Below are 24,226 nucleotides of genomic sequence, written 5' to 3'. Positions count from 1 at the left end.
CATATTGCCTTTTCTTTTGCAGCCACCCATCACCAAAAGAAGCTCAGAACAATATAGATACACCAAGATTCTCCCTAACTCATGACATATGCATAGGCCAAATCCAAGTCCCAATTAACAAGCCAATTTACTCAGTTTCTAGAACATGAGTTCTAGAACATGAGTTAGAGTGGAAAAAAGAGAAGAGAAATGGATGTGTTCCCCCAAAGAACTGATCAAAGATAACATGAATAAATAGTAAATAATTTTCAGCACCCAGATATTAACTTCCAGGCTAGTGGTCATGAAATGCTCCAAAGATGAAACTAAATAGTATAACCAAGTAATAAGGGGCTTTTTAAAAATTAAAATAAAAAAAATAGAAATGAGGGCGCCTGGGTGGCTCAGTTGGTTAAGCAACTGCCTTCGGCTCAGGTCATGATCCTGGAGTCCCGGGATCGAGTCCCACATCAGGCTCCCTCCTCAGCAGGGAGTCTGCTTCTCCCTCTGACCCTCCCCCCTCTCATGCTCTCTGTCTGTCATTCTCTCTCTCGCAAATAAATAAAATCTTAAAAAAAAAAAAAAAAAAGAAATGAAATGGTTTGCTAGTTATACCTTTTTAATCTTGGCATTTTTATTCCAATTACTGTATGAAAAAGTCCTTACTCCCTATAAACTGTCAGCAGTTTTACCTTGCTTCTTGTCTTCACTTTTGATTTGCTCTTCTGTTTTCTTTTCAACTTCTTCTTATTTAAAATTTTCTTATTCCTAAAAGTGGAAAAAAAGAATTATGAAAGTTCATTATTAGGGCATACAAAGCTACGAAAAATAGGTGCTTCCAAAGTAGATATCTGAATATTTCTCCTACAAACTTTCTATGAAACAATATACTCTAGATGCACATATAAGATACTAACCCACAATGTAGCTATTGAGATAATAACACAACACTGGAATGCTAAGAAATATACATTAAATGATCAAAAAATTGAATTTTGCAACTATTTTTATAAAATTAAAAAAGGTTAATGGCATCAAATGAAGTTTTTAAAATTTTATTCAACAGTGGGGATGCTAATAAATATCAGGTATATTCCCTTCCCAGAAAAACCTACTCTTCGTAGTTGCAAGGGCTACAGTGTAAAAAGGGATAGGAGACAATTTTTACTAAACTACTACAGAAAAAGCCCCAACTCATACTCTTCTCATATCCTGCAGCCAGTTTTTCATAACCTCAGGGGCCTAAGACCAAATTATTCTTGAAGCAGAAGGACGCTCCTGAATGACTTTGAGAAAGAGAGGGGAAAAATGTGGAAAAGAATTAAGAATTATAGTGGAAGAAACAAGAGTCAGGGAAACAATGTATTTTATTTAATATTTTTGTATGTCTCTAATACTGAGGTACACATGGGTACTAAAAATACAAGATGAAAAAGACCGTTCTTGCCCTCAAGGAGCTCAAAGACTTCAATGAAAAACATAATTTAATGATCTAGCAAGAGGATACTACTGAGGAGGAGGAAGAGGAGGCGGAGGGGAAGAAAAGAAAAGAGGAAGAGGAGGAGGGGAAGGAAGAGACTCTACATGCTAGAGGTCAAGTCCTTAACACTTGGTAACTAATTTAGTGGAAGTTGTGACCAAAACAAAAGTTGTACGGCTAGGCCACCTGGAGATAGGGATGTCATTCACAAAAACAGGGAAGTCAAGGGGAAGAATGAGTTTCCAAAAGGAAAAAACAGGTTCTATTTTTTCTATTTATTTTTAATTTTTTTAAAGATTTTATTAATTTATTTAGAGTGAGAGAGAACAAGAGAGAGCAGATAGAGAGGGAGAAGCAGACTCCCTGCTGAGCAGGGAGCCCAACTCAGGGCTCGATCCCAGGACCCTGAGGTCATGACCTGAGCCGAAGGCAGATGCTTAACCGAATGAGCCACCCAGGTGCCCCTATTTTTTTTATTTTTTTTAGAGGGAGAAGGGACAAAGGGAGACAGAGCATCTTAAGCAGGCTCCATGCTCAGCATGGAGCCCGATGCGGGGCTCCAACTCACAATCCTGAGATTGTGACCTGAGCCGAAATTAAGAGTCGGTTGCTTAACTGACTTACCCACCCAGGTCCCCCAGTTCAATTTTAAAGATGTTTAAGTTCAAGATACTAAAATGTCAGCAAAATAGACATGAACAAGCATATGAAAATTTATCTTTGACATCCCTTCAGCTTTACTCCCTAAACCAAAATAATCACAAAATCTTGTCAATTATGTTTTGTAAATAGTTCTTGAATCTGTCTACATCTCTATTGCTGCAATTCTAATAATCTAAGGTACCACCACCTCTTGCTTGGTCTACTGCAAAAGCTTTTTAACTCATTTCTGTACATCCACGTTTGACCCACTTCAATCCATTCTTCACACAGGAACCCAAGTCAACTTTTAAAAACACAAATCTAAAGGGGCACCTGGGTGGCTCAGTTGGTTGAGCATCTGACTCTTGATTTCAGCTCAGGTCATGATCTTGCACTTGTGAGATACAGCCTCACATGGGGCTATGGGTTGAGCCTCACGTCTGCTTGGGAGTCCCTCTGACCCTCCCCCAGTTCACATGTGCTCATCTGCATGTGTGCTTTCTCAAATAAATAAAATCTTAAAAAAAATAAAAATAGAAACACAAATCTGAGTAGGTAATTACCCCACTTAAAACCCTACTAACATCTTCTTAATTCTCTTGGGTTAGAGTCCAAAAGCATTGGCATGGCTTAAAAGATCTTCTACCAAGATCTGACCTCTGCCAGCCTCCCTGCCTCATTTGCATCCCCCTCCAATTTGTTCATCATACTCCAGCCACAAAGACATCCTTCTAGTTGTGTGAACCTGCTAAGCTATTTAGGGGCTTTCACAAAGGTTCTCCCTCTTCCTGGTATTCCTTCCCACATCTTTTGCTAACCACCATACACCTCTGAGGTCCCAGACTGGGTTAGTTTCCCTAATATACACTCTCATGTCATTTTACACTTGTTTCATTGTGTTATCTACAAGTGTAATTAAGTATGGGATTATGTATGTGTTCAATGCATGACTCCTTCACCAAGCTGTAAGTGCCAAGAGTACAGAGGCCATGTGTTTCTTGTGCAGTGCTCCAGCCTCTGTCTAAAAAGTATCTGAAACAAAGTACTCAACACTATTTTGAGAGAAAGAAAAAGTAGGAGGAAGGAGACAGGAAAGAGAGAAAAGAAGGAAGTTCAGAGCTATAGCTTTAAGCATTACTCAGAGGGCCAAGGATAGATTCATAGATACACAGATACATTTAAAGGATATGTAAGCCGGACATGTCCATTTAGGAGCTATCCATGAAATTATTTCATGCAGATTTTGGTGCAATGGAGGTAATGGAAAACCATGTACATGGATAAGATTTCCCCCAGATAGCATGCTACGAAAGTAAAGAGAAAGACTGATCAATAGTATCATGTGCTATACATGAAGAGATATACCTGCTTATATAGTCTATTCAACTATGAGCATTGTGAGAGCATGAAGAGTATCTATTTCAACTCTGTACTTTCAAGACCTGCATTAGTGCCTGACATATCACAGGTGCTCAAGAATTATCAAAAATGAACAAAAAGTTAATGAAAAGTAATGAGTATTTCTCATTATGGTTTAGAAAAACAACTTCTCTTTTATACTAAATAATTAATAATAATCTCTTAAATCAGTTGTTTGAGCAACAGGAATATGTAACTGCTAAAAGGTTAGCCCCTTCTATACAATTTAGAAAAACATCAAGGTTCACTCAAAACCGATCTTCAGAGAAGCAGAACATATAAAGCCAAATAAAATGACTTTCCTGAAGCCTAGTCATCACAGACTAAAATATTCACAAATATACACCAATACTTGTGTTTCTTTTGTTCAATGAATATCTTTAAAGTTCAAATGGCTTTAATATATATTCCTAAAATACTTCTTCCTATGCATTTAATTAGTTTGGCATTTAATTAGTTATAACAATTTTAATGAACCTAAACCCACCAATTCCTGAATATACAGCTTAAGAATCAGCTTTTCCCAAATCCCCGCAAATTGATTTTACTGTGGTTTTTTGTTGTTTTTGTTGTTAATTTGGCTTGTTTTATTAGAAGTAGATGGTTATCAAAGAGAGCCAGTAATAAGTTAAAAGTTATATGAAGAGAGGAAGAGCAAGATGGTGGAGGAGTAGGAGACCTAAATTTCGTCTGGTCCCAGGAATTCAGCTAGATAGCTGTGAAACCATTCTGAACACCTGCAAACTCAATAGGAGATCTAAGAAAAGAATAGCAGCAACTATGAACAGAAAAGCAACCACTTTCTAGAAAGTAGGATGTGCGGAGAAGTGAATCCGAGTCGATATTCGGAAGGATAGACCGTGGGGGGAGGGAGCTGGCTACCGGCAAGTGATAGAGCAGCGGAGCACAAAATCGAAACATTTAGAAGTCAGCTCCGCTGAGGGACATGGCTCCAGTGGCTAAGCGGGGGGTGGAACCCTCACTGGGACAGTGTGGTCTCAGAACCCTCGGGGTCACAGGAAGACGGGGGGTGCCTGAGTGCGGCAGAGCTCCCAGGTACTGGAACGGGGAAGCCGGCTGCAGAGACGGAGCCGAGGAGTGGGCTCTCAGCTCGGGGTTGCCATAAACCCTGAACGGCGGCACAGTCGGGCCACTGCTCTTCCAGCAGGGACCCAACAAGCGGCAGATCTGGGGAGACTCCCCTTCCTCCCCCAGGAGAAGCAGCGCGGGAGTGCACCGCAGGAATCTGCTGGGTTTGGAGAGTCCAAAGGGGGTCGTGTGCCAGAGACAGAAACGCTCCGTCACAGGCCGGGTGAGCACGGGGTGTGGCCAGAGACTGGGGACACAGGAGTGATTGACTGCTTTTCTCTGGGGGCTCACTGAGGAGTGAGATCCTGAGTTCTCGGCTCCTCTGGGGCGGAGATTGGGAGGCTGCCATTTTCACTCCTGTCCTCCAAAGCCCAACAGAAAGTTTGCAGGGAACGAAAGCTAGGAGAGCAAACCCCAGCGGATTACTTAGCCCGGCCCCGGCAAGGGCGGGGCAATTCTGCCTCTGGCAAGGACATTTGGGAACCACGGCAACAGGCCCCTCCCCCAGGAGATCAGCAAAAACAGCCAGCCAAGACCGAGTTTACCCATCAATGAGAACGGCAGAACTCCAGCACTAGAGGAATGTAGCACATAGAATTCATGGCTTTTTTTCCCATGATTCTTTAGTCTTTCAAAGTTAATTTTTCAAATTTTAATTTTTTTCTTTTTCTATTTTTTTAATTTTTCTTTTTTCCCTTTTTCAACCAACATCTTATCTCATCAATCCCTTTTTTAAAATCTTTTTTATTTTTCATTTTTAGAGTCATATTCTATCTGTTAATTGTAGTTAACCTTATTTTTTGTATATTTGTATAAGTTGTTCTCTCTTTAAAATTTTGGGATACAGTTTCTTCTAACAGACCAAAATATACTCTAAATCTCTAGTGTATGGCTTTGTTCTAGTCTCTTGCTTGATCACATTCTCTCCCTTTTTTTTAAAAATTTTTCTTTTTTCTTTTTCCAACCAACTTCTTATCTTATCAATTCCTTTTATAAAATCTTTTATAATTTTCATCTTTACAGTCAAATTCCATCCCCTCAGCATACTTACCCTTATTTTTGTACATATGTAAGTTTTTCTTTCTTTAAAATTTTGGGAGGAGATTATTTCTAACAGACCAAAATACACCCAAAATCTAGTGTGTGGCACTGATCTATGCACCAGCCTGATCATATTTGATCATATTCTTTTTTTTTTCTTTCTTTCTTTCCCTTTCTTTTCCCCCCAGTTTCAGGTCTCTTCTGATTTGTTTAGTATATATTTTTCTGGGGTCATTGTTACCCCATTAGCATTTTGTTCTCTCATTCATCTATTATCCTCTGGACAAAATGACAAGATGGAAAAACTCACCTCAAAAAAAAGAACAAGAGGCAGTACTGATTGCCAGGGACCTAATCAATACGGACATTAGTAAGATGTCAGAACTAGAGTTCAGAATGACGATTATAAAGATACTAGCTGGGCTTGAAAAAAGCATGGAAGATACTAGAGAAACCCCTTCTGGAGAAATAAAAGACCTAAATATCTAACCAAGTCAAAACCAAAAGGCTATTAATGAGGTGCAGTCGAAAATGGAGGCTCTAACTGCTAGGATAAATGAGGCAGAAAAAAGAATTAGTGATATTGAAGATCAAATGATGGAAAATAAAGAAGCTGAGAAAAAGAGAGACAAACAACTACTGGATCACGAGGGCAGAATTCAAAAGATAAGTGATACCATAAGATGAAACAATATTAGAATAATTGGGCTCCCAGAAGAAGAAGAAAGAGAGAGAGGGGCAGAAGGTATATTGGAGCAAATTATAGCAGAGAACTTCCCTAAGGAAACAGGCATCAAAATCCAGGAGGCACAGAGAACCCCCCTCAAAATCAATAAAAATAGTCAACACGCCGACATCTAACAGTAAAACTTACAAGTCTCAGAGACAAGGAGAAAATCCTAAAAGCAGCTCGGGACAAGAGGTCTGTAACCTACAGTGGTAGAAACATTAGATTGGAAGCAGACCTATCCACAGAGACCTGGCAGGCCAGAAAGGACTGACATGATATATTCAGAGCACTAAATGAGAAAAATATGCAGACAAGAATACTATATCCAGCCAGGCTGTCACTGAAAATAGAAGGAGAAATAAAAAGCTTCCAGGACAAAAACAAAAACTAAAAGAATTTGCAAACAACAAACCAGCCCTACAAAAAATACTGAAAAGGGTCCTCTAAGCAAAGAGAGAGCCTAAAAGAAACACAGACCAGAAAGGAATAGAGACAATATACAGTAACCATCATCTTACAGGCAATACAATGGCACTAGATTCATATCTTTCAAGAGTTACCCTGAATGTAAATGGGCCAAATGCCCCAATCAAAAGACACAGGTATCAGATTGGATAAAAAAAACAAGACCCATCGATATGCTGCCTGCAAGAGACTCATTTTAGACCCAAAGACACCTCCAGATTGAAAGTGAGGGGGTGAAAAACCATTTACCATGCTAATGGACATCAAAAGAAAGCTGGGGTAGCAATCCTTATATCAAACAAATTAGATTTTAAACCAAAGACAATAATAAGAGATGAGGAAAGACACTATATCATACTTTCAGGGTCTATCCAACAAGAAGATCTAACAATTGTAAATACCTATGCCCCTAACATGGGAGCAAATATATAAGCCAATTAAAAACAAAATCAAAGAAACACATTGACAACAATAAAATAATAGTAGGGGACTTTAACACCCGCCTCACTGAAATGGACAGATCATCTAAGCAAAAGATCAACAAGGAAATAAAGGCTTTAAATGACACACTGGACCAAATGGACTTCACAGATATATTCAGAACATTCCATCCCAAAGCAACTGAACACACATTCTTTTCTAGTGCCCATGGAACATTCTCCAGAAGAGATCACATCCTAGGTCACAAATCAGGTCTCAACCGGTACCAAAAGATTGGGATCATTCCCTGCATATTTTCGGACCACAATGCCCTGAAACTAGAACTCAATCACAAGAGGAAAGTCGGAAAGAACTCAAATACATGGAGGCTGAATAGCACCCTACTAAAGAATGAATGGGTCAACCAGGAAATTAAAGAAGAATTTAAAAAATTCATGGAAACCAATGAAAATGAAAACACAACTATTCAAAATCTTTGGGATGCAGCAAAGGCAGTCCTAAGAGGAAAGTATATAGCAATACAAGCCTTTCTCAAGAAACAAGAAAGGTCTCAAATACACAACCTAACCCTACACCTAAAGGAGCTGGAGAAAGAACAGCAAATAAATCCTAAACCCAGCAGAAGAAGAGAAATAATAAAGATCAGCACAAATCAATGAAATAGAAACCAAAAGAACAGTAGAACAGATTAACAAAACTAGCTGGTTCTTTGAAAGAATTAGTAAGATTGATAAGCCCCTGGCCACACATATCAAAAAGAAAAGAGAAATGACCCAAATAAACAATATCATGAATGAAAGAGGAGAGATCACAACCAACAACAAAGAAATACAAACAATTATAAGAACATATTATGAGCAACTATATGCCAGCAAATTAGATAATCTGGAAGAAATGGATGCATGCCTAGAGATGTATCAACTACCAAAACTGAACCAGAAAGAAACAGAAAACCTGAACAGACCTATAACCACTAAGGAAATTGAAGCAGTCATCAAAAATCTCCAAAGAAACAAGAGCCCAGGGTCAGATGGCTTCCCAGGGGAATTCTATCAAACATTTTAAGAAGAATTAGTACCTATTCTTCTGAAACTGTTCCAAAAAATAGAAATGGAAGGCAAACTTCCAAACTCGTTTTATGAGGCCACCATTACCTTGACCCCAAAATCAGACAAAGACCCCATCAAAAAGGAGAATTACAGACCAATATCTCTGATGAACATGGATGCAAAAATTCTCACCAAAATACTAGCCAATAGGATCCAACAGTACATTAAAAGGATTATTCACCACGACCAAGAGTAGGATTTACTCCAGGGCTGCAAGGTTGATTCAACCTCCTCAAATCAATCACTGTGATACAATACATTAATAAAAGAAAGAACAAGAACCATATGATCCTCTCGATAGATGCAGAAAAAGCATTTGACAAAGTACAGCATCCTTTCTTGATTAAAACTCTTCAGAGTGTAGGGATAAAGGGTACATACCTCAATATCATAAAAGCCATCTATGCAAAACCCACAGCAAATACCATTCACAATGGGGAAAACCTGAGAGCTTTCCCCCTAAGGTCAGGAACACGGCAGGGATGTCCACTATCACCACTGCTATTCAACATAGTACTAGAAGTCCTAGCCACAGCAATCAGACAACAAAAAGAAATAAAAGGCATCCAAATTGGCAAAGAAGAAGTCAAACTCTCACTCTTTACAGATGATATGATACTTTATGTGGAAAACCCAAAAGACTCCACCCCAAAACTGCTAGAACTCATACAGGAATTCAGTACAGTGGCAGGATATAAAATCAATGCACAGAAATCAGTGGCATTTCTATACACCACCAACAAGACAGAAGAAACAGAAATTAAGAAGTCGATCCCATTTACAATTGCACCCAAAATCATAAGATACCTAGGAATAAATCTAACCAAAGAGGCAAAGGATCTGTACTCAGAAAACTAGAAAATACTCATGAAAGAAATTGAGGAAGACACAAAGAAATGGAAAAACGTTCCATGATCATGGATTGGAAGAACAAATACTGTGATGATGTCAGTGCTACCTAGAGGATTCTACACATTCAATGCAATCCCCATCAAAATACCATCCACTTTTTTCAAAGAAATGGAACAAATAATCCTAAAATTTGTATGGAACCAGAAAAGACCCCGAATAGCCAGAGGAATATTGAAAAAGAAAAGCAAAGCTGGTGGCATCACAATTCCGGACTTCAAGCTCTATTACAAAGCTGTCATCATCAAGACAGTATGGTACTGGCATAAAAACAGACACATAGATCAATGGAACAGAATAGAGAGCCCAGAAATGGACCCTCAACTCTATGGTCAACTAATCTTCGACAAAGCAGGAAAGAATGTCCAGTGGAAAAAAGACAGTCTCTCCAACAAATGGTGTTGGGAAAATTGGACAGCCACATGCAGAAGAATGAAACTGCACCTTTTCCTTACACCACACACAAAAATAGACTCCAAATGGTTGAAAGACCTCAATGTGAGACAGGAGTCCATCAAAATCCTAGAGGAGAACACAGGCAGCAACCTCTTTGACCTCAGCTGCAGCAATTTCTTCCTAGAAACATCGCCAAAGGCAAGGGAAGCAAGGACAAAAATGACCTATTGGACTTCATCAAGATAAAAAGCTTTTGCACAGCAAAGGAAACAGTCGACAAAACCAAAAGACAACTGACAGAATGGGAGCAGATATTTGCAAATAACATATTAGATAAAGGGCTAGTATCCAAAATCTATAAAGAACTTATCAAACTCAACACCCAAAGAACAAATAATCCAATCACGAAATGGGCAGAAGGCGTGAACAGACATTTTTCAGAAGAAGACATCCAAATGGCCAACAGACCCATGAAAAAGTGCTCAACATGGCTCGGCATCAGGGAAATCCAAATCAAAACCTCAATGAGATACCACCTCACACCAGTTAGAATGGCTAAAATTAACAAGTCAGGAGACAGATGTTGGCAAGGATGCGGAGAAAGGGGAACCTTCCTACACTGTTGGTGAGAATGCAAGCTGGTGCAGCCACTCTAGAAAACAGTGTGGCGGTTCCTCAAAAAGTTGAAAATAGAGCTACCCTATGACCCAGCAATTGCACTACTGGGTATTTACCCCAGAGACACAAATGTAATGATCCAAAGGGGTACGTGCACCCCAATGTTTATAGCAGCAGTGTCCACAATAGCCAAACTATGGAAAGAGCCAAGATGTCCATCAACAGATGAATGGATAAAGAAGATGTGGTATATATACACAATGGAATATTATGCAGCCATCAAAGAAAACGAAATCTCCCCATTTGCAATGACGTGGATGGAACTAGAGGGTATTATGCTAAGTGAAATAAGTCAATCAGAGTAAGACAAATATCATATGATCTCACTGATATTAGGAATTCTTAATCTCAGGAAAACAAACTGAGGGTTGCTGCAGTGGTGGGGGTGGGAGGGATTGGGTGGCTGGGTGTCAGACATTGGGGAGGGTATGTGCTATGGTGAGCACTGTGAATTGTGTTAAGACTGATGAATCACAGACCTGTACCTCTGAAAGAAATAATACATTATATGTTAAAAAAAAAAAAAAAAAAGAAGATAGTAGGAAGGGAAAAATGAAGGGGGGGAAATCAGAGGGGAGATGAACCATGAGAGACTATGGACTCTGAGAAACAAACTGAGGGTTCTAGAGGGGAGGGGGGTGGGGGGATGGGCTAGCCCAGTGATGGGTATTAAGGAGGGCACATATTGAATGGATCACTGGGTGTTATACGCGAACAATGAAATCATGGAACACTACATCAAAAACTAATGATGTAATGTATGGTGACTAACATAACATAATAAAATAAAATTTTTAAAAAAATGTTACATGAAGAAAATCTATAGTCAACATTAGAAAATAAAAATGCTATTTGTTAGTAAGCTAACATCCCATTATATGACTAATGGAAAAGCTTAGTTGAAAACAAAGTTTAAATAAACTTTTCATGATATCTGAGGATGGACAGATAAAAGAAAAACTCTAGAAACCAGCCTTATACATTAACAATTCACCTTGGAATTTATGATGATTTACGACTTTAAATCCTAAATCAAATAGGAACTTAATGAAAAATGTCTGGAATTGATCCTGTAGGATTTTTAGTCATTGCACAAAAAGAACCTCATACCTATGAGATTTGAAAGAATTATGGGTGTTAATAAAAGGCAAAGTCTATTAACATTCTTTAAATATTTATTTTAAAAATATTTACTTTAAAAATTTCAAAGAAATTTTAATAGCTACCACTGTTTAAGGAAAACCCTTTTTCCTGCAATGTAAGAACAAATGAATTTTTGGAAGTTGTTCCATGATACAGATCATTATTTTCTCTATCAGCTTATTGCTGAGCCTGTTTTCTAAAAAACAAAACAAAACAAAAATTAGTCATAATTTAATTTAAAAATGTCTCTCACTCTGAATCTGTTTCTTCATTTGTAAAATAACAAGATGAAGGAGAGTATTTCTGAGATTCCTTTTAACTCTAAAATACTGGAGTTTTAATAAGTCAAAATTCAAAGAACTTCTGGAATAAGAAGATTTCAGTCTTTTGTTTAACTTCCCTTAGTAATGAGAAATGAAAAATTTCTGAGTCTATGGTCTAAGGCAGGAATAGGTAAATTTTTTTCTGTAAAGGGCTAGATTGTAAATACTTTTCATTTTGTAGGCTATAGGATCTCTGTTGGAACTACTTAACCATTATGGCATGAGAGCAGACACAGGCAACACATAAACAGACAAGTATGGTTGTATTACAAACTATTTCTGGACACCGAAGTTTGAATTTCATATAATTTTTATCTGCCACAAAACACTTTTTTTTTTAACCTTTAAAAACGTCAAAACCATGAGAGACTATGGACTCTGAGAAACAAACTGAGAGTTCTAGAGGAGAGGAGAGTGGGGGATGGGTTAGCCTGGTGATGGGTATTAAAGAGGGCACGTACTGAATGGAGCACTGGGTGTTATACACAAACAATGAATCATGGAACACTACATCCAAAACTAATGATGTAATGTATGGGGATTAACATAACATAATAAAATAAAAAAAAATAAAGAAAAAAATAAAAAAATAAAAACGTCAAAACCATTCTTAGCTCACAGGCCATACAAAACAGGCACTGAGCCAATTTGGTCTGTGTGCCATAGTTTGTCAACCCCTGGTCTAGAGTGTACTTTAATAAACAGGCTCAATCAGAAAGAAAAAAGAAATAACTATTAGTATGCAACACAGATAAAAACTGTTCAAAATATCACCATGCTTATACAAATAAGCATTCTTCAAATTATGTCTTTTCTTTTTGCAAAGATAAACTCCAGACTTCCACTTCCCTAAAATAAGATACTAGAGAGAAGCAAGCCTTTGCTCTTCCTTCAAAAACTTGACTAGCATAAGAATGCTGTGGAAGTAATTAAGGACCAGATAAACTAAAACTCCAGAGATGAAAGAGTACTTCCACAGTGAGCTCAGACCATTGGCATTTTCTTCCATGGGGGTATTTGCAAAGTTTGGATACACATGAGGTGAAATTGAGCCTAGTTTAAACAGAGGAACTCTACTAAAGAAAACCAGAAACTAGTGCGGCTTTAGCTGGAATGAGACTGGAAATCTAGAAAAGCCTCAAATACAGGGCCAGTTTCCCCTATAATATAAAGCTTAGTAATGGGATGCTGGAGGATAGGGAGGCTGGACCAACAGGGCAGAGTCAATTTCCCAGTCTCCCAATGTCTAGAAGACAGAATCCCAGTAGAGGGAGGAGTCTACTTAATCCATGATTGGATGGAGATTGGCAACACCTCATCCTACTTGTCTAACACAGCAAAGAGCAAAACTCTCTGAAAGAAAATAACTGTTAGGCACATAATAAACATATTAACAGATCTACAAGAAGCAAAATAATCAGGCAGACTCAAGATAATTGATATTGAAGTTAAAATAGATGCAAAGATGGAAAAATAGGATGGAATGATGTAATTTTCAACAGGATCTGTTTTTTAAGAAAGCCAAGTAGATTTTCTAAAAAATAAATATTTGAAATCAAGAACTTGTCAGATGATTTTAAGAGCAGAACAGACCAGAGGAAAACAGGATTCATGGACTTGCAGATAGGCCAAGGGAAAATATCCAAACTCAAACACAGAGAAAAGAACAAGATGAATAAAACAGAATATGAAACATGCAGCACATAGTCAAATGGTCTCATATTCATGTAAATGAAATACAAGACAGAGAAAAAAATGGAACAAATGCAATATGTGATCAGATAATGACAATTTTACAAAAGTGAGAAAAGAAATCAACTCAGAGATTCAAGAAATTCAGGGAAATGCAAGCAGGAAAATGCACAGAAAACCACATGTACACCAAATACTAGGCACAAACTGCCGAAACAAAGGATAAAGAGAAAATCTTAAAAGCAACAAGAGAAAAAAGATACACTAAAAAGAACAACAATAAGATTGATAGCTTCCGTTCTCTGTGTTGAACAGTGCTGGGGAAAGAGGGGTATAGACCTAGAATTATGTACCTACCAAAAATATCCTTTAAAAATGAAGACAAAAATATATTGTAGACCCACAAAAGCTGACATAATTCATTGTCAATATACCAATACTACAAGAAATACAAAAGGAAGGTCTTTAATAATTGCTATGGCAAAATTTTAAATAAAAGGACACAGACGTAAAGTAGAAGAAATGGAGAAGATATATCCTGAACATACTTACCGGCCTTGGAAAAAATGTTGGTATGGCTATATTAGTATTTGACAAAATTAATTTTTAAGGCTAGAAGTATTATTAGAGATGAACTGAGCACTTCATAATGCTAATAGGGTCGATTCAATAGGAAAACACAGCAATCCCAAATCTGAATGCATCTAATAATAACATAACTTCAAAACATATGAAGCAAAATTGAGCAAAGTAAAAGGAGAAAGACAAATTCACAATCAAAAGAGCAGATTTTAACATTCCTCTCTCTACCTGACCGAACAAGTAGAGGACAAAACAGCATGGATATAGAAAAGTTTAAAACATGATTAATCAACTTGACCTAACTGACACACCTAGAAAATCACACCTAACAACTGCAGAATAGACGTTCTTTTCTAATGCAAATAGAATATTTACCAAAATAGACAACAGAATGCTGGACCACAGACTAAGTCTCAACAAATTTCCAAAGACTGTGACTGTGATCACAGAAAAATTAAACTAGAGACCAACAGAAAGAAAACTCAGATATTCCCAAATGTTTGGAAATCTAAAAAAACAAAAACAAAAACAACAAAAAAACAGATTTTAAATAACCTATGAGTCAAAGAACTATAATAATATATAGTATTATATAATAGCTATAATAGTTAAAATGGAAATCAGAAAATATTTTCAATTAAATAAAAATGACAGATGACCAAACTTGTGAAATGTAGCTGAAGTAGTGCTTAGGAAAATGTATAGCTTTTTGCAAAGACATAAATGCAAATAATGAAAAAAGAAATTCTGAAAGTAAATGATCTAGGCATACAACTTTAGAAGCTAGAAAAACAACAGCAAGTAAACAATGTAAAAAGAGGGAAACAAAAGTAAGAACAGATATCAATAAAATAGAAAACAGACATTCAGTAGAGGAAATCAAGGAATCAAAACTGGTTCTCTGAAAAGATTAATAAGGAAAGACTGCTCTAGCAAGACTGGTCAGGAAAAAAAATAAAACCACAATCACCCATATGAGAAATAAGAAAGGGGACATCATTATAGATGCTGCCCATAAATTTCACAGTTTAAATACGAGGGCATACCCCTGAAACAAATAATACATTATATGTTAATTTAAAAAATTAAAAATATAAATAAATAAATAAATACAAGGGCAAATTCCATTGAAAAATGTAACTTCTCAATATTAAACCAGGAAAAATACAATATCTGAATAGTCTTCTATTCTGTTAAAGATACTGAATCCCTAACCAAAACGTTCCCACAAAGAAAACTGTAGATTCAGTGGCTTCACCAGAGAATTCCTCTAACTACTTAATTCACTGGTACATTCTTTCCAACAACTTCAATCTTAAACTAACTCTTTCTCTGAATATAAAAAGAAATTTCCCAACTCATTTTATGAGATAAGCATAATTCTGATACCAAAATCTGAAAAGAGTATTTCAAAATAAAATCTCAAGCCAACATCTCCCATGAACAAAGAAACAAAAATACTACCATAGCCAAAAAGTGGAAACAACCCAAATGTCCATCAATTGACAAATGGATAAACAAAATGTGGTACATCCATATAACAGAAGTATTATTCAGCCATGAATGGAGTAGACACATGCTACTTTATGGATGAACCTTGAAAACATTACGCTAAGTGAAAGAAACCAAGATCACCAATGATCATATATTGTATGATTCCATTTATATCAAATGTCCAGATTAAATAAATCCATAGAAACAGGAAGCTGATTAGTGGTTGCCAGGGGCTGATGGAAATGAGAAGCAGAGTGACTGCCACTGGGTATAGGATTTCTTTTTCGGGTGAAGAAAAATGTTCTGTTTGCACAACTCTGTTAATATACTAAAACTACTGACTTGTATACTTTTACATGGTGTGTTTCATGATGTGTGAATTATATCTCAACTAAAAATAAGAGGAAAAAAAGCCACTGATCTAAACATAATTTCAATGTTCAGCAACCTATAAAAAGGATAGATAAATTGCAAAATCCAATCAATGTAACTCAACACGGTAACAAAACAAGGAAAAAAAATATGATCCTTTCAATAGAAACAGAAAAAGTATTTTATAAAACTCAACAACTACTTGTGATGAAATGCTTCCATAAGGCAGAAAAAAAAATTAATCTGGTAATTACTAAATCTGGTAATTACTTAATCTGGAAGTAAGTTAAACAAAAGAAATGAAAATCATAATGGCTGAAAAGAAAACAGTAAACCATTTTTACTTGTAGATAACCTAACTGTGTTTACAGAAAGTGCAAAGTAATCCATAAATAATAAGTGAATTATCCAGGTCACTAGATACAACACCAATTTTTTAAGAAATCAGCTAATTTATAAAACACTATATGTAAACTGAAGCTTTTCTATATAAACCAGAGTTATTTCTCCTGTGTAATTAATGTAATGATACTCTCATCATTGTGTTCAAGCATTACTGAATAAATTAGGGAGGAACAGTAGTCTGATTACTAAGTAGAAAACTTTTATTTACTTTCCTAGCCTGATAATTAGTAACAAGAAAAGAGATTTTAGCAGTTCAAACTGATCTAGGGAAGAGATGCAAACAGATTTCCTATATATAGCTTCAATCTCTTGATCTATTTAGAAGTCTTCATATGGCGGGTAGGGATGGGGGATAATAACTCTGAAACTGTAAAACTTTCTAAGGACAATGTGTTCACCCCAGGCCTCAGAGAGCTACTGTAAGGGTAATGACAGTTAGCAGTCAAATAAGCAGGCACACAAAAAGATACAAGGCACTCTGAGAACTGCCAGAGATAAACAACAGACACCAAAACAGAGCGCAAATGGAATTTTCAGACACAACTATGCTTACCAAATTTAAAGAAATAAGAGATGGCTTTAAAATATCTGCAGCATATGGGGAACACAGCATATATGAAAGAAAATCAAATCAAACTTCTATGAAAATGAAAAATATAATAACTGAAATTAAAGACCCACTAGGTAGGTTTGCAGCATCTCAGACACAGATGAAGAAAGAATTTGAAGAAATTAGAAAAAAGTATCTACAATTTCAGCATAGAAAGATAAAAAGGTTGAAAATGTATCCCTGAGACCTCCAGTTCTGAAACCTCCTCCTTCAACTCCCACCATCCCAAAAGAGACAGCCTTTACTCCATCCAAGTGTACTTCTCATACCATGGACCCCATCTCATTCCCCATCCTTGGGATTTCACTCAACCACTTACATCCTCTCTTTGTTCACTCTTTAATCTCTTTTATCCAGGATTTCTAAACCTAGAAGCCTACTGGCCTCCAAATGAAGGAAAAAAAAAAAGTTAAATGATTCTCTATTTCTCTTCATCACTAAATTTCTTAGGGAAAAACTGTCTTGAACTTTTTCAATCCCTTACTATCAAATTCCTACAAGTTTATGACTTCTCGATGGCACCAACTTCCTTGTTGCCTACTGAATTCCCTAGCTTCTGTCTTTATCCTTCACATTCTTCCATATATGAGTATTGTCAAACAGTCTACTTCTTTAAATACCTTCCCCCATCCCTTGGCTTCAACCTTTATTTTAGTGTTCCTTCTACCTTTGATGATGATTCTTTCTTGGTCTTCTTTAACAGGTCCTTTTCTTGTCCTTTCATTGTTTAGTATATATATTACTTCTCATGAGAGTTATCTGTGCATATTCTGTATTTGTATCTTACAAACTTTGTTTTTAATAATCCATAACAACTCTAAACAATAACTACTGAGAGTTCATGAACATCATTGGAATACTGGTCTAGAGCCAGTTATGTTCTCTGACAATAAAGGTACATCTACTATAAAAACTGACAACACTTCTAGCCACTTCAAAATCCCACCCCAACTCATTTAGTTCAGATTAGATCACCTAAGCCTCTTCTTTGCTGCTTAAATGGGGACACTATTACGAAGGTACTCCTTTTACTTTCCTTCCACCCAACATGAAATGTTCTCTACAGGGCCTTATTCCATACAGTATCCCCATTCTCTCTTTTTTATTCATTATTCCTGCCCTTCTCCTTCAGTCTACTAGGTTAAAAGTACAGAATTTAGAAAGAAATGAACTAGGTTGAAATGTAGGCTGTGTCATTTATTAGCCGTGATCTGGGAAAGTTATTTAACCTCTCTGCCTCAGCAGTCTCATCTGTAAAATAGGGTGAAAACAGTACCTCTCCCATTGGATTATAAAGCACTTAGAGTTACACCTGGTATTTAATAAGTACTAAACAAATTTTATTTCTTATTATCATGCTAAAGTGTCTACCTTGGTTTAGATTTCCCCAAAAGCAGACTTGATTCAAGGATTCGTGTAAAAGGAGCTGTTTTGAGAAGTGAGCCAGGAAAAACACTGGTGCGGGGATCAAAAGTAAGACAGGTAAGGGAAGGCAGTCAGTAAAGAGTGCATTAGCCAGTTACCATGATGGACAACTACAGCATGATTCTACTGGAAAACTCTGGTAGATGGTGTAGAACATGGCTCAGTTACCCCAACTGAAGGATGAGAAAAATGAGGTATTTATCCACCAACTCCTCATCCATCACTGGTTGAAAGCTTTTCTAAAAGCATTAACTCTGGCATTTCTGGCTTGCTCTGCCCATAAGCCAAGAATGTCTATATGGCCAATAAGAAAGCTCTCAGACAGAAAGTCATAGACATAAGTAGAGAGCATGGAGATAAATGCCAAAGAGATGGGGCTAGGACACTAATAACATCTACTACAGCGTCTCTTATCCAAAAGATAATTCTTTGTCTCCTTCCTCATGCTACCATCTTCCTTCTTTCCCTTTAAACACTGATTTCTTTCTTTTTATTTTTTTAAGATTTTTGAGAGAGAGAGCACACGCAAGCACAAGCCAGGGGTGGGGGAGGGGCAGAGGGAGAGGGAGAAGCAGACTCCCTGCTGAGTGGGGAGCCCAAAGCGGGTCTCGATCCTAGGACCCTAAGATCATAACCTGAGCTGAAGGCAGATGCTTAACCGACTAAGCCACCCAGGTGCCCCTAAACACTGATTTCTAAATACTCTCCTTTCTTCACCTAACCTCAATTTACTTTCCCACTGAAATGTCACTTCTTGCCTTCTGGAAAATGTGGTGGGAGTGAGTGGGTGTAGGTCATTATGATCTCTTAATGCAAACTTGAAGATGATGTCTTCAGACTTCTATTTAGTCAACCTACAGGCAAAGAGGCAGTTTGTAAGTGATGGTATGTTCATGAGCAGCCTTTGAATATACTGAACATAATGTATTTGAGACAGGATTGACCAGCAGCAGACTTTTCAAATTACAGGTCTAGAGATCAAGGGAAAGGTTTTAGCTATAAACCACACACCAGGAAGTAAAAAACAATTAGGTAATAACTAAAATCACAGGACTGACTGAAATAACCAAGGAAGAAAATTTAGAGAGAAGGGTACCAAGAATGGACTCTTGAGAAACTAGCTCTTCCTCTCTTACTATCTAAAGAAAAGGCATTGTTATTTCTATACTTGAAATGTAGTCACCTGTTATACCTATCATTCTTCCTTCATTCTTCTAACACCGGAACATTCTCAAATCCATTCTGTTCCATCTATTCCCATTGCCTTTTCTCAGGATTCATTACCACTTGTCAGAACTACTACAGCTGTTTCTTTAAAGGTAATCTTGCTTTGGGGATCTGCACCTTTTGTCCTCTATAACGCTAGCAGAGGTATTTTTATAAGTTGAAAGTTTAACTCTACCACTACTGTTCTCAAATAAAGCAATACTTGGGACATAATAAGCTGGTCCTAACATATGTGTCTAGTTTCTTCTATGCCCTTATTCTCATTCACCCTGTTCCCCACACTTCAGTTATTGCCAATATTTGTGTTTTGTACTTGTTTGATTTTATCCCTGAATTAATAATGTAGCTCTAGCAACTGTAACAGTCTCCCTGAGGAAACTATGGCCTGCAGTCTAAATGTAGTCTGCCACTTATCTTTGTAAATACAGTTATACTGGAACACAGCGATGCTCATCAGTTTACATATTTATTGCTTACGGGCGCTTTCAAACTGTAACAAGAGTTGAATAGTTGCAACAGAGACTGTACTATCTCAAAGCCAAAATACTTTAGCGTATTTGGCCCTATACAGAATTATGTTTGCTGACCCTTCACCCATGAGACAATAAATATCAAGCAATCTCATATGTGTATAACTGGATTCCCAGAAAGAAATAAGATAGACTGAGTTTGAAATAATATTTGAGGAAATAAAAGCCAAAATGTGCCCAATTAAAGAAAAATTATCACACAGATCTCAGAAATTCAATGAATACCAAGCACAAGCTAAACACACACATACACACACACACACACACACACACAAACTCTATTTAGGCACAGCATAGTCAGATTACTAAAAATCAAAGGTAAAGAGAAAAACCTTAAGAGCAGTCAGAGAAAGAATTCTGGTTCCAGTGTGGAGGCATAAACTCAAATACAGCCTATCTTTCCCACCATTTACAACTAAGAACTGTGGATAAAATACAAGAAGAAAAAAGAAAAAAATTACTGGAAGACTCTGAAAAGCAAACAAAAGCATATTGTAGAGTGGAGTTAAACTTGGAAAAATGACCCACAGGAGAGTGAGCTTCCCAGTTCAATTATTTTTTCCTCTTTCTCTAACAGCTTTGCCCAAAGGCCAGGAAACAATCACTGCATCAGAGCAATAATCCAGAAGTTAAACCTCCAAGAGAAACCTTATCTTTCTGGCCAGAGGAATTGAGGAAGGAGGCTCCTGAGTGCTGGAGAATGTGGAGAAATCCTGAAAAGGAGAAAGATGAGAGAAAGGGATTCCCTAATTCTGTCTACAAACCCACACAGGTCTTGGGCTTACTCCGGAACTACACAGGTACGGGTCAGACCCTACCAGTATAGCAATGACTCGGAACTGAACTGAGATTTGAAGTACCACCCACAGAAGGCAAGACCAAATTTGCCATCTGAACCTAAATGGGCTGACAGTCTGCTAAAAGAAACAATAAAAATCAAAATTCCCCCCCCAATTTATAATAAGCCCCAGAGTTTACAAAACATAACACTAACAATGTCCAAGATACAATCCAAAATTCTCACAATGCAAAAAAGCAAGAAAAATGTGATCAATTTCAAAGGAAGAAACAATTAACAGGTGCCAACCCTGAGGTGATCCAGATGTTCTAATTCTCTAACAAGAGTTTTAAAGCAACTATTATAAAAATATGCTCCACCAAGTAAAGACAAACACACTTGGGCAAAAAAAATTCCTCAGAAGATCAACAGAAATTATTTTAAAAAGGAACCAAATGTAAAATTTGAAACTGGACAATACAATGTGTAAAATAAAAAAATTCACTGGATGGGCTAAGAGAATGGAGATGACACAGAAGAGTCTTGAACTTGAAAATGGATCATTAAAAAGTATGAAATCTGAAGAACAAAGAGAAAAAAACATTGACAAAAGGAAAAATGAACAGTCAGAGACTTGTGGGACAAGCTCAAAAGTTTTACTGTAATTCCCATTGAAAATTTTTTTTAATTTCTTTATTTTTTTATTTCTTTTTAAGATTTTATTTATTTATTTGACAGACAGCAAGAGAGGGAATACATGCAGGGGAGCGGGAGAGGAAGAAGCAGGTTTCCCGCTGAGCAGGAGCCCGACGTGGGGCTTGATCTCAGGACCCTGGGATCATGACCTGAGCCGAAGGCAGATGCTTAACGACTGCCACCCAGGCGCCCCACCATTGGAATTTTGGAAGGAAGAAAGAAATTAGGGCAGAATATTTTAAGAAACAATGGCATCACAAACTTGGTAAAAGACAAATTTATACATTCAAGAAGCTGAGCATTCTTCAAAGAGATTAAACTCAAATAATGATAAGACATATCAAATCAAACTGCTGAAAACCAAAACCAAAACCAAAAAACCCAAACCCCAAAACATACTTGAAAGCAGAGAAACATGACATATATGGAGGGGTGTAAGGTTCAAAATTACCAAGTTTCTCATCAGAAATCATAGTGGTGAAAAGACAGTGGAACAACATCATTAAAATATTGAAAGAAAACAGGGCCTACTCAGAATTCTACATCCACCTAAAATATCCTTTAGGAATGAAAGCAAAATGAAGAGATTCCCAGATGAAGAAAAACAAAGAAAAGTTTATCCTCAGCAGACTGATGTACAAGAAATGCTAAAGTACTGAAAGGCTGAAAGGAAATGTGGCATCTTCAGGAATGTAGGAATAACAGAAATAATAAATATACAGGTAAACACAAAATACCACTTTTTTCCTTTTAAGTTATTTAAAATATCATACCTACTGAAAGCAAAAAATATACTGTACAGTGAGGTTTTCAAATCATGCAGCCATAAACATATATGACAACTATAACATAAGGAGGGTGGGTAATGAAGTAGAGGGGAAAAAAAGATCTGTATGGTTGCCAGGTTTCTCTATTTTAAGTGAAGCAGTACAACAGTAACTCTAAGTAGGCTGTGAAAGGTAAGGTATGTATATTGTAGTCCCTAGGGCATTCAAATAGAAAAAGATAAAGCCAAAAAGGCCAACAGCTATATTAAAATGGGATACTAAACAATAATCCAAAAGAAAGCAGAAAAAAACGAAGAGAGGAATGAAAAAGAAGAAAACATAAGACAATATGATAGATCTAAAGCCAACTATATCAATAATTAATTATATTAAATACTAATAATCTAAATTGTCCAAGTAACAGGCAAAGATTGACAGAGCAGATTAAAAAAAAAAAAGGCAAAACCCTCATGTTGCGTAAGGAAGAGAAACTTTAAATATAAAAATACAGATAATTCAAAAGTAAATGGATGGGAAAAATCTTACCATCCAAACAGTAAGCAAAAGAAGGCTGAAGAGGCTATTTTAATATCAGATAAAATAAGTTCAAAAAGTATTACTAGGAATGAAGAGAAATGTGTCATAATGAAATAAAAGAATAATTTATCAAGAAGTTTTAATAATTCTATATATATATACCTAATAGCAGAGCCCCAAAGTATATGAAGCAAAAACTGAGAAAATTAAAAGGACAAATCCAAATCCAAGTAAGAGTAAGATATTTTCAATACCAGTCTCTCAGCAACTTATAGAACTAGACAAAAATGAGTACAGACATAAGAGACCCAAAGAACACCATCAACCAATTTGAACTGACATAGAACTCTACATGAAAAAATGGCAGAACACACATTCTTTTCAAGTGTACATGGTACAATCTTCAAGGTAGACCATATCCTGGGAGATATGGCTTATCTCAATCAATTTTAAAAGATTGAAATCATACAAAAATATGCAATAGATTGTAATAACAGTAATATATGTAATAAAATACCAAATATCCGAAGGTTAATAAAATAATTCTAAATAATGTATGGATCAAAGATAAAATTACAAAAATAAATCAGAAAATATTTTAAACTTGGGTGCCTGGGTGGCTCAGTCGATTAAGCATCTGCCTTTGGCTCAGGTCATGATCCCAGAGTCCCTGCATCAGGCTCCCGGCTCAGTGGGGAGGTCTGCGTCTCTCTCTGACCTTCCCCCCTTCATGCTTTTTGTCTCTCACTCTGTCTCAAATAAATAAATAATAAAAAAAGAAAATATTTTAAACTAAATGACAAAGAACATTCAAAATATCGAAACTGTGGGATACAACCAAAGCAGTGCTTCCATGAAAATTTATAGTTTTAAATACTTATGTTAGAAGTCTAAAATCAATGATCTAAGATTCCACCTTAAGAAAATAAAAAAAAAGAGCAAAGTAAACTCAAAGTAGAAGTAAATTATACTGATGACAGAAAAGTCAATAAAGGAGAAAACAGATCAATAATAGAGAAAATTAACAAAGCCAAAAGTTGTTTCTTTGAACTTATAAACAAAATTGACAAACTTCTGGCTAAATTGATCAAAGAAAAAAGAGAAAACTCCAACATGAGGAATGAAAAAGGAATTATCACCACAGATCCCAGACACTGAAGAATAAAAGAATGCTGAGTAACTTTCTGCCAAAATGTTCAACAATTTAGATGAAATGGACAAACTTCTCCAAAAATTGACATGAGAAATAAAAAATCTGAATATTCCT

At 36.6% G+C, this 24,226-nt stretch overlaps 1 protein-coding gene across 16 annotated transcripts in view; it reads right to left on the bottom strand.

Moving 5' to 3' along the window:
* The window catches only part of MYCBP2 (MYC binding protein 2), a 272,286-nt gene that overhangs the window by 234,715 nt on the left and 13,345 nt on the right, over positions 1 to 24,226 (bottom strand). For all 16 annotated transcript variants that reach the window (XM_078070219.1, XM_078070220.1, XM_078070224.1 and 13 more), the window contains exon 2: positions 672 to 747. In XM_078070219.1, the coding sequence (XP_077926345.1) occupies positions 672 to 747 (76 nt within the window). The remainder of the gene's footprint in view (positions 1 to 671; positions 748 to 24,226) is intronic.

The sequence above is a fragment of the Halichoerus grypus genome, chromosome 4 (assembly GCF_964656455.1).
Source record: "Halichoerus grypus chromosome 4, mHalGry1.hap1.1, whole genome shotgun sequence".
Lineage (NCBI taxonomy): Eukaryota > Metazoa > Chordata > Mammalia > Carnivora > Phocidae > Halichoerus > Halichoerus grypus.
The sequence above is the reverse complement of the archived record's forward strand: the minus strand, read 5'-3'. Positions and strand labels throughout refer to the sequence as shown.